Here is a 12,500-nt window from a genome sequence, read left to right on the forward strand (position 1 = left end):
GGTGTCAGGAAAATAACCTCACACTCAACGTCAACAAAACTAAGGAGATGATTGTGGACTTCAGGAAACAGCAGAGGGAACACCCCCCTATCCACATCGATGGAACAGTAGTGGAGAGGGTAGCTAGTTTTAAGTTCCTCGGCATACACATCACAGACAAACTGAATTGGTCCACTCACACTGACAGCGTCGTGAAGAAGGCGCAGCAGCGCCTATTCAACCTCAGGAGGCTGAAGAAATTCGGCTTGTCACCAAAAGCACTCACAAACTTCTACAGATGCACAATCGAGAGCATCCTGGCGGGCTGTATCACCGCCTGGTACGGCAACTGCTCCGCCCTCAACCGTAAGGCTCTCCAGAGGGTAGTGAGGACTGCACAACGCATCACCGGGGGCAAACTACCTGCCCTCCAGGACACCTACACCACCCGTTGTTACAGGAAGGCCATAAAGATCATCAAGGACATCAACCACCCGAACCACTGCCTGTTCACCCCGCTATCATCCAGAAGGCGAGGTCAGTACAGGTGCATCAAAGCTGGGACCGGGAGACTGAAAAACAGCTTCTATCTCAAGGCCATCAGACTGTTAAACAGCCACCACTAACATTGAGTGGCTGCTGCCAACACACTGTCATTGACACTGACCCAACTCCAGCCATTTTAATAATGGGAATTGATGGGAAATTATGTAAATATATCACTAGCCACTTTAAACAATGCTACCTTATATAATGTTACTTACCCTACATTATTCATCTCATATGCATATGTATATACTGTACTCTACATCATCGACTGCATCCTTATGTAACACATGTATCACTAGCCACTTTAACTATGCCACTTTGTTTACTTTGTCTACACACTCATCTCATATGTATATACTGTACTCGATACCATCTACTGTATGCTGCTCTGTACCATCACTCATTCATATATCCTTATGTACATGTTCCTTATCCCCTTACACTGTGTATAAGACAGTAGTTTTGGAATTGTTAGTTAGATTACTTGTTGGTTATCACTGCATTGTCGGAACTAGAAGCACAAGCATTTCGCTACACTCGCATTAACATCTGCTAACCATGTGTATGTGACAAATAAAATTTGATTTGATTTGATTTGATTTGGGAATCAATCAATTATAGAGACTACTTTAGCCAGCCAAGCCTGTTGTTGGGGACACAGATATAGAAACCAGTCATATTACTATTCAGGAAGCATCGGAATAAATGACATAAAAATAGACAATGATTTCCAGTAGGAGCACCACCCTCGTCCACAGCTCAGCGATGTCACGTTGAAAGAATAGCCCCAATAGAAACTGGGTGTATAGCGTTGGTTTCCTTTAGGAAGCTCTAGCTAAAGCAGGTTTTTTACAGGGGCAACAGACTCACTCAGCATGAATATAACTAAGCAGGATGGGTCCGGAGGTCCCATCATTTAGGCCTGTTCTGACAGTCAACTCCCCCGGCTCTCTGTCTCGGTCTCCTCAGTCTGATTACATGTACACACTCTCCCCATCTATCACACTATAGATTTGACTGTCCATTGACTTGTCTACCTATCCCCCCCTCTTCCTCTCCATCAGGAGCTCATTGTTTGTCTGTTTGTGTATGTCCCAGGTGATGGAGTGATGCGTGTGACTGTGTGTGTTCCTGGAAACGTGTCTGTGTGTGTTTAGTGTGCGTTCTCTGGGGTGTTGATTGTTTTTGTGACGTTGGGTTTAGGCCTTTAAAGCACAGTAAGTGTCAACACAGTAGGGATATGTGTGGTGTGTTCAGTCATTTCCATTTTGACCTTCCCTCATACAGCTCGACCATCCCTCTACCACTCTACCTCTAATGTGGGAGGTGATTCCCAGCCCAGCTGTGACAGATGCAGCGCTGTCGGTGCTATTGACCCTGCCATTCTCCTGCTGTCTATCAGCCTCAGCTAGCTCCTCCTCCCATCCTCCTCTCCATTCCTCCTCTCCTCCTCGGCATTCCTCCGCTCCTCCTCTCCTCCTCTCCATTCCTCCTCTCCTCCTCTCCCCACAGCCATTCGCTAGTGCTGCTAAAGAGCACTAAACCCATGCAGCTGATGGATAACACCACTTCCCCACAGGCCCTCCTCCTCTCTTCCTCTCCTCCAACGGCCCCTGCTCCTCTCATCCCTCTCTCCACACACGGCCCATAGAGACTGAGAGAGGAGAGGGGAGAGGGGAGAGGAGAGAGGAGAGGGGAGAGGGGAGCGTCCAAATCAAGAGAGATTGTTTCCCTGTGCCATCATTCCTCATGCCTTCTCTGTTGCATTGTTTGTTTTTCGGTTTATTTTAAATTTGATTTTCATCCTCCCGTCCCACCTCCTCCCCCTCTCCCTCCTCTCCCTCCTCTCCCCAAGGTTCCTTTTATCAGAAGTCCTCTGAATTCAACAAAGACCAGATTGATTTGGGATATCCATGTGAGTTATTGTTTTTATTTATGTATCCATTCCTTTTTTTCTTCTTTTTTTTCACGAGACACACTTTAATGGCGAGGTATATGCATGAGGTCTTTACGGTATCTGCATAACAAGCATCTAGCAACCAGGCATTTGCAAACCTTGCTCCACTTTCCGATTCGCAATGATGCTTTTACATAGTTATTTGGTCAGATGACAGTGCATAAAGACCTTATATATACCCTGTCAAATAAAGTGTCAACCTTATTTCCAATTGTCCTCCATAATCACTGCCCTGTACCCTGCCATGCCTCACCCTCCTTCTTTCACTCCCCCTAGCCTCCTGTGGTAGCTCCCTCTCTCTACCTTTCTGTCTCTCTGCTCTCTCTCGTATCGCGTACCTTGGCTGCTTGACTATCTGTTTTCACCTTGACTGGCCCTCTTACCCTTGGCTGCTTGACTATCTGTTTTCACCCTGACTGGCCCTCTTACCCTTGGCTGCTTGACTATCTGTTTTCACCCTGACTGGCCCTCTTACCCTTGGCTGCTTGACTATCTGTTTTCACCCTGACTGGCCCTCTTACCCTTGGCTGGTAGTGCCCTTCTATCATTTTGGTGCTCATTGTCTCTACGCTGCCAGCCTGCCACTGTCTTACCCCAGTCCACAGGGATTTGGTATTTTATTAGGATCCCCATTAGCTGTTACGATAGCAGCAGCCACTCTTCCTGGGGTCCACACAAAACATGAAACATTAAATAATACATTATATTAATAGACAAGAACAGTTCAAGGACAGAATGACATAAATATAAAACGGCACACATAGCGTACATATCAGTATATACACATAACATCTATGTCAAATAGGGGAGAGGCGTTGTTGCTTTATCTGTTTGCTGATCACTTTAGTAATCTTTGATGTTGATCTTTGAGTTCCATGCCATCATGGCTCTATATAATACTGTAGGTTTTTTGAAATTGGTTCTGGATTTGGGGACTGTGAAAAGACCCCTGGTGGCATGTCTGGTGGGGTAAGTATGTGTGTCAGTGCCGCGTCTTTATAACCATTGAATCAACCATGACAGTTTACATTTCAAGGTAACACAAAGTGATGTGGCCTCCTCAACTTGCTCAACATTATTCATCATCAGATTCAGCTGTCTAGAATTTAGTGAATGATTTGTAACATATACAATGCTCTTAGTTTGAGAGATGTTCAGGACTAGGTTATTACCAGAAAGCCATTCTAAAACTGACAGAAACTCTGTTTAGGGCTGCATTGATTTCACTAAATACACACACGGGTTTTGTTTAATGCCAGTGGCAGATCATTGTTAAAAATAGAAAAGAGTACCAAGAGAGCTTCCCTGCGGTGCACCATACTTTACATGTTTAACATTCCATTAAAGAAAACCTAAAGCTTTTTCACATCATTCTTTATGTCATTTATCTTGGTTTTTTAATACCATTTGTTTTTGTTCAGTTGAGTCACATTTCTCAATTTACAGTACATTTACCAATCAGATGTGCCACCAGGCTTATTCCTCACTCCTTTTGTCTCATCCCTCTCAACCATACATCTTTTAAATTCCTCATCAATCCATGGAGCCTTAACAGTCCATTTCGTAATAGTTGCATGCTTATAAATAACTGGAAGAAACTATTTCATAAATGCATCAAGTGCAGCATCTGGATGCTCCACATTACACATATCAAACCAACAGATATTTTTCTATATTTAACATTGTGTAACGGCTGTTTGAAGAAGTGGACCAAAGCTCAGCGTGGTAAGAGTTCATGATATTTTAATAGAACTGAACACTGAAATACAAAAAACAACAAAGAGAACGAACGAACTGAAACAGTTCTGTCTGGTGCAGACACAAAAACAGAAAATAACTACCCACAAAACACAGGTGGGAAAAGGCTACCTAAGTATGGTTCTTAATCAGAGACAACGATAGACAGCTGCCTCTGATTGAGAACCACACCTGGCCAAACACACAGAAATAGAAAACATAGAACACAAAACATAGAATGCCCACCACCAACTCACGCCCTGACCAAACCAAAATAGAGACATCAAAAAGTATCTAAGGTCAGGGTGTGACACATTGGAATCTGTACAAAAGCTTTGTATGATATCTTATACACTATTTTAGGCCCAGCCTTTGGAACTTTGGCTTTTCTATGGACACTATATTATGGCCAGTACATCCAATGTGTATGGATACAGCTTCAGAGCAGAGCTCTACAGCATTGGTGAAAATGTGATCAATACACATGGATGATATAGTTACATTTACATTTACATTTAAGTCATTTAGCAGACGCTCTTATCCAGAGCGACTTACAAATTGGTGCATTCACCTTATGACATCCAGTGGGACAGTCACTTAACAATAGTGCATCTAAAACTTAGGGGGGGGTGGGGTGAGAGGGATTACTTAACCTATCCTAGGTATTCCTTAAAGAGGTGGGGTTTCAGGTGTCTCCGGAAGGTGGTGATTGACTCCGCTGTCCTGGCGTCGTGAGGGAGTTTGTTCCACCATTGGGGGGCCAGGGCAGCGAACAGTTCCTGTACTGTTTGTATATACCCTGGTAGGTTGATTCATAACCTGAACTAGATTACAGACACTGGTTATAATGAGTAGCTTCCTCTCGAGTGGACAGCTTCATGAACAATTCAACTCTCTGTTAAAATCAAACAATGTATCAAGCATTGGACACATATCCAGATAATGAATGTTAACAGTTGGTGGCCTCGAACATCACCCCAAAATAATAGGCTTTAGATGAGGCAGGTGAACCTGCAACCACAACACTTCACCAGCATTAGACATAAGATCCTCTCCAAGCTTTACAGGAATATGGCTCTGAATATATGCAGCAACACCTCCTCCATAGGCATTCCTGTCTCTTCTGTGGACAGGAATATGGCTCTGAATATATGCAGCAACACCTCCCCCATAGGCATTCCTGTCTCTTCTGTGGACAGGAATATGGCTCTGAATACATGCAGCAACACCTCCTCCATAGGCATTCCTGTCTCTTCTGTGGACAGGAATATGGCTCTGAATATATGCAGCAACACCTCCCCCATAGGCATTCCTGTCTCTTCTGTGGACAGGAATATGGCTCTGAATATATGCAGCAACACCTCCTCCATAGGCATTCCTGTCTCTTCTGTGGACAGGAATATGGCTCTGAATATATGCAGCAACACCTCCCCCATAGGCATTCCTGTCTCTTCTGTGGATCTTATATCCCTGCATTGCTACTGCTGTATAATCAAAGGAATTATCTGAGTCTCAAAGATGGACAGTATATTAATGTTATCTGATCTCAGCAAGTTATTGATTTCATGAATCTTATTTCTAAGGCTACATACACTGGGTGAGAAGTTAATATTAACATAATATTCAGTTGCATCCCTTTTGCCCTCAGAACAGCCATAATTCACATGGGCTCTACAAGGTGTCGAAGGCGTTCCACAGGGACACTGGCCCATGTTGACCCCAATGCTTCCCACAGTTGTGTCAAATTGGCTGGATGTCCTTTGGGTGGTGAACCATTCTTGATACTCATGGGAAACTGTTGAGTGTGAAAAACCCAGCACGTTGCAGTTCTTGACACACTCAAGCGGCTGTGCCTGGCTACCATACCCTTTTGTCTTGCCCATTCACCCTCTGAATGGCACACATACAAAGTCCATGTCTCAATTGTCTCAAGGCTTGGAAATCCTTCTTTAACCTGTCTCCTTCCCTTCATCTACACTGATTGAAGTGGATTTAACAAGTGACATCAATAAAGAATCATAGCTTTCACGTTACAGCCTTATTCAAAAATGGTAGAAATAAAAATCGAATCTACACACATTAATAAAAAAGCCAAAATAGATTTTTTGAAATGTTTGCAAATGTATTAATAATAAACTGAAATATCACATTTACGTAAGTATTCAGAACCTTTACTCCGTACTTTGTTGAAGCACCTTTGGCAGCGATTACAACGTTGAGTTTTCTTGGGTATGACACTACAAGCTTAGCACACCTGTATTTGGGGGGTTTCTCCCATACTTCTCTGCAGATCCTCTCAAGCTCTGTCAGGTTGGATGTCCAGGATCTGGCTGGGCCTCTCAAGGACTTTCAAAGAGTTGTCCTGAAGCCACTCCTGCCTTGTCTTGGCTGTGTGCTCAGAGTCGTTGTCTTGCTGGAAGGTGAATCTTCACCCCAGTCTGAGGTCCAGAGTGTTTTGAAGCAGGTTTCCATCAATGATCTGTCCCTCAATCCTGACTAGTCTCCCAGTCCCTGCTGCTGAAACACATCTCCACAGCATGATGCTGCCACCACCATCCTTCACCGTAGGTATGGTGCCAGGTTTCCTCCAGACGTGACACTTGGCATTCAGGCCAAAGAGTTCAATCTTGGTTTCAATCTTGTTTCTCATGCTCGGAGTGTCCTTTAGGTGCCTTTTGGCAAACTCCCAAGTGGGCTGTCATGTGCCTTTTACTGAGTAGTGGCTTCCGTCTGGCCACTCTACCATAAAGGCCTGATTGGTGGAGTGCTGCAGTATGGTTGTCCTTCTGTAAGGTTCACCCATCTCCACAGAGGAACTCTGGAGCTCTGTCAGAGTGACCATCAGGTTCTTGATCATCTCCCTGACCAAGGCCCTTCTCCCCCGATTGCACAATTCGGACGGGCAGCCAGGTCTAGGAAGAGTCTTGGTGGTTCCTTGCTTCTTCCATTTAATAATGATGGAGGCCAATGTGTTCTTGGAGACCTTCAATGCTGCAGAAATGTTTTGGTACCCTTCTCCAGATCTATGCCTTGACACAATCCTGTCTCGGATGTCCACGGACAATTCCTTCGACTTCATTGCTCGGTTTTTGCTCTGACATGCACTGTCAACTGTGGGTCCTTGTATAGATGGGTGTGTATCTTTCTAAATCATGTCCAATCAATTGAATTTACCACAGGTGGACTCCAATCAAGTTGTAGAAACATCTCAAGGATGATCAATGGTCAATGGAAAACAGGATGCACCAGAGCTCAATTTCGAGTCTCTTAGCAAATGATCTGAATACTTTTATTATTTTTTATTAATTTGCAAACATTTCTTAAAACCTGTTTTCACTTTGTCATTATGAGGTATTGTGTTTTATGGGGTACAAGCCTGTAATGTAACAAAATGTGGAAAAAGTCAAGGGGTTTGAATACTTTTCTTAATGCACTGTATGTCATGGAAAGATTTAGGAAAGAGTGTTCTGAATGTTTTGTACACTCGGTGTATATTAATATATGCTATTTTTAAACTCTTTCGTGGGTATCGGAGATGGACATAATATGAAGAAAAATGTTTTAACAAACACACAACTGTTGGCAAGGACATTGTTCGGGCTAATACAGTCAGTCAATCAGGCACTTGTGAGTGTCAGTTAGTGTATGTGTGTGTTTGGGATGTGGGGCTAAAGCTAGTGACCCGGAAGCTAGGCTCTCTCACTCCCGGAAGCTAGGCTCTCTCACTCCCGGAAGCTAGGCTCTCTCACTCAATGAGCCTGTTGTAGTGGATGTAAGCAATGTCCCCACGCTCTCTGGCAGCTTTCATGGCTGGGATAAGTTATTTCCGCCTCTGGTGTAAAACTTTCGAGTAGTCCTCATTAAGGAAGATGTTGGTTCCTCTCAAGTTCTTGGCTCTCTCCAGAACAGCCATCTTGTTCTTAAACCTTAGCAACTTGACCACTATTAGCCTGGGTGTGTCATCTGGGTTGGTTGCAGGTTTTCCAGACCTGTGGGCGCGCTCCACCTCAATCTTCCTCTGATCTGCAGCTTTTCAGTGAACATTTTTCCTCAGACTTTCTCCTCAGACTCCATCCAGGTCTCATGTGAAGACTCTATGCCATCCACAACCATGTTACTCGTCCTGGATTGTGTCTCTCTGTTTCCCCAGCCATCTGTAATGATGATTCACAGACAGTGCTTATGCCGTCTCGCTTGGATTCACAGTTTGTCATCTGGCTACCAGTTTCTTTCAGGACATCCACCTCTCTATGGGAGAACTGCAAACTGTTAAAGATCCTAGACCTCTCTGGTCAGGTTGTCCATTTTTTGATTTATTAGTTGAGTCCATCCAAGACTGAGGCACTGAGTCTGCCTGAAATGTTACACCTCTATGTCTGCTCTCGCTCTCTCTTTTACCTCTTTCTCGGGCTCCGCCTCTAACGTAGAAAATGAAGTGTTTGATTTTTCTCCTTTTCCGCCAGTTGCTCGTGTTCAAAGGGATGTATTAACCTAAGTGATACATTTTAATGCTCGCACTTAGCAGGTTGCTGCCTTCTATCATCAAAGCACGGATAGGAGATTCCTCGAAGGTGGGGATATATGCTAAATAACGACAGGGGAGCTTGGCAAAGGGAGCACAGTGAAATGGCATTTTCAGACTTCTGGCGGTTTTGTTCTCTCCTCTGCTGCGCGTCAGAGTGGGGATTAGTGGCCTAGCATATGTATCTGTGGAGAATCTGCTGTGTTTAATGTGATGTCTATGTTCAGACAAGGGGTATACTGAGGGCTGTATAGGGGTTGAAAGAAGTGAATGTTTTAAAACGCCTGCGTACTGGAATCCCCACACGGCATCTGTCATATTGTTGCCGTATTCATAAACCTTCAACCAAAGTAGCACGATCTGTTATTGTATTGTGGCGCTTTAAGCAAATACACTCATGGCAAATACATAACCTTCCTAACCCAAGATGTTATTTGTGAAATGGCCACTGAAAGCTGAAGCGTTTCCCTTTAAATAGCGAGCCGTTGTAAAATGTATCTCCCCGTCTGATGTTTCAGGTTTTAATGTCCCGTACACACGTACAGTGAAACGCCTTTCTCGCCAGCTCTAAACCCAACAATGCAGTAATTGTATTCGATATCGATGTAGTGCTAAACATAACATAAGGTAGAACAAAAACACACGAGAAATAAAAATAAGAAATAAGAAGAACACGATAAAGTAAGTAAGTAAGTAAGCATGTTATATACAGGGTCAGTTCCAGTATCATATTTACAATGTGCAGGGATATGGAGTACATTTACATTACATTTAAGTCATTTAGCAGACGCTCTTATCCAGAGCGACTTACAGAGTGATGGGGGTAGATATGTATAGGGGTAAGGGGACAGGGATATGGAGTGATGGAGGTAGATATGTATAGGTGAAGGTAACAGGGATACTGGAGTGATGGAGGTAGATATGTATAGGGGGAAGGTAACAGGGATACTGGAGTGATGGAGGTAGATATGTATAGGGGGAAGGTAACAGGGATACTGGAGTGATGGAGGTAGATATGTATAGGGGGAAGGTAACAGGGATACTGGAGTGATGGAGGTAGATATGTATAGGGGGAAGGTAACAGGGATACTGGAGTGATGGAGGTAGATATGTATAGGGGGAAGGTAACAGGGATACTGGAGTGATGGAGGTAGATATGTATAGGGGTAAGGTAACAGGGATACTGGAGTGATGGAGGTAGATATGTATAGGGGTAAGGGGACAGGGATATGGAGTGATGGGGGTAGATATGTATAGGGGAAGGTAACAGGGATACTGGAGTGATGGGGGTAGATATGTATAGGGGAAGGTAACAGGGATACTGGAGTGATGGAGGTAGATATGTATAGGGGTAAGGTAACAGGGATACTGGAGTGATGGAGGTAGATATGTATAGGGGGAAGGTAACAGGGATACTGGAGTGATGGGGGTAGATATGTATAGGGGTAAGGTAACAGGGATACTGGAGTGATGGAGGTAGATATGTATAGGGGTAAGGTAACAGGGATACTGGAGTGATGGGGGTAGATATGTATAGGGGTAAGGTAACAGGGATACTGGAGTGATGGAGGTAGATATGTATAGGGGTAAGGTAACAGGGATACTGGAGTGATGGAGGTAGATATGTATAGGGGTAAGGTAACAGGGATACTGGAGTGATGGGGGTAGATATGTATAGGGGTAAGGTAACAGGGATACTGGAGTGATGGAGGTAGATATGTATAGGGGGAAGGTAACAGGGATACTGGAGTGATGGAGGTAGATATGTATAGGGGTAAGGTAACAGGGATACTGGAGTGATGGAGGTAGATATGTATAGGGGGAAGGTAACAGGGATACTGGAGTGATGGAGGTAGATATGTATAGGGGGAAGGTAACAGGGATACTGGAGTGATGGAGGTAGATATGTATAGGGGGAAGGTAACAGGGATACTGGAGTGATGGGGGTAGATATGTATAGGGGTAAGGTAACAGGGATACTGGAGTGATGGAGGTAGATATGTATAGGGGTAAGGTAACAGGGATACTGGAGTGATGGAGGTAGATATGTATAGGGGGAAGGTAACAGGGATACTGGAGTGATGGAGGTAGATATGTATAGGGGTAAGGTAACAGGGATACTGGAGTGATGGGAGTAGATATGTATAGGGGGAAGGTAACAGGGATACTGGAGTGATGGAGGTAGATATGTATAGGTGAAGGTAACAGGGATACTGGAGTGATGGAGGTAGATATGTATAGGGGTAAGGGGACAGGGATACTGGAGTGATGGAGGTAGATATGTATAGGGGGAAGGGGACAGGGATACTGGAGTGATGGAGGTAGATATGTATAGGGGGAAGGGGACAGGGATACTGGAGTGATGGGGGTAGATATGTATAGGTGAAGGTAACAGGGATACTGGAGTGATGGAGGTAGATATGTATAGGGGGAAGGTAACAGGGATACTGGAGTGATGGAGGTAGATATGTATAGGGGTAAGGGGACAGGGATACTGGAGTGATGGAGGTAGATATGTATAGGGGGAAGGGGACAGGGATACTGGAGTGATGGAGGTAGATATGTATAGGGGTAAGGGGACAGGGATATGGAGTGATGGGGGTAGATATGTATAGGGGTAAGGTAACAGGGATACTGGAGTGATGGAGGTAGATATGTATAGGGGGAAGGTAACAGGGATACTGGAGTGATGGAGGTAGATATGTATAGGGGTAAGGGGACAGGGATACTGGAGTGATGGAGGTAGATATGTATAGGGGGAAGGGGACAGGGATACTGGAGTGATGGAGGTAGATATGTATAGGGGTAAGGGGACAGGGATATGGAGTGATGGGGGTAGATATGTATAGGGGTAAGGTAACAGGGATACTGGAGTGATGGAGGTAGATATGTATAGGGGGAAGGTAACAGGGATACTGGAGTGATGGAGGTAGATATGTATAGGGGGAAGGTAACAGGGATACTGGAGTGATGGAGGTAGATATGTATAGGGGGAAGGTAACAGGGATACTGGAGTGATGGGAGTAGATATGTATAGGGGAAGGTAACAGGGATACTGGAGTGATGGGAGTAGATATGTATAGGGGACAGGGATATGGAGTGATGGGGGTAGATATGTATAGGGGGAAGGTAACAGGGATACTGGAGTGATGGGAGTAGATATGTATAGGGGAAGGTAACAGGGATACTGGAGTGATGGGAGTAGATATGTATAGGGGACAGGGATATGGAGTGATGGGGGTAGATATGTATAGGGGGAAGGTAACAGGGATACTGGAGTGATGGGAGTAGATATGTATAGGGGGAAGGTAACAGGGATACTGGAGTGATGGGAGTAGATATGTATAGGGGGAAGGTAACAGGGATACTGGAGTGATGGGAGTAGATATGTATAGGGGTAAGGTAACAGGGATACTGGAGTGATGGGAGTAGATATGTATAGGGGGAAGGTAACAGGGATACTGGAGTGATGGGAGTAGATATGTATAGGGGGAAGGTAACAGGGATACTGGAGTGATGGGAGTAGATATGTATAGGGGAAGGTAACAGGGATACTGGAGTGATGGGAGTAGATATGTATAGGGGAAGGTAACAGGGATACTGGAGTGATGGGAGTAGATATGTATAGGGGAAGGTAACAGGGATACTGGAGTGATGGGAGTAGATATGTATAGGGGGAAGGTAACAGGGATACTGGAGTGATGGGAGTAGATATGTATAGGGGAAGGTAACAGGGATACTGGAGTGATGGGAGTA

At 44.5% G+C, this 12,500-nt stretch overlaps 1 protein-coding gene across 3 annotated transcripts in view; it reads left to right on the top strand.

Annotated features, from left to right (window-relative positions):
- unc5cb (unc-5 netrin receptor Cb) overlaps positions 1-12,500 on the top strand; it is a 198,600-nt gene that overhangs the window by 166,438 nt on the left and 19,662 nt on the right. For 2 of the 3 annotated variants that reach the window (XR_006841296.1, XM_046369828.1), the window contains exon 8: positions 2,384-2,443. The exons of the other annotated variant lie outside the window; for it this stretch is intronic. Coding sequence is in view for 1 of the 2 variants with exons in the window: in XM_046369828.1 (XP_046225784.1) it covers positions 2,384-2,443 (60 nt within the window). In the remaining variant the exon portion in view is untranslated. The remainder of the gene's footprint in view (positions 1-2,383; positions 2,444-12,500) is intronic. 3 annotated transcript variants of the gene reach the window in all.

This window comes from Oncorhynchus gorbuscha, linkage group LG11 (assembly GCF_021184085.1).
Source record: "Oncorhynchus gorbuscha isolate QuinsamMale2020 ecotype Even-year linkage group LG11, OgorEven_v1.0, whole genome shotgun sequence".
NCBI classification, from domain to species: domain Eukaryota; kingdom Metazoa; phylum Chordata; class Actinopteri; order Salmoniformes; family Salmonidae; genus Oncorhynchus; species Oncorhynchus gorbuscha.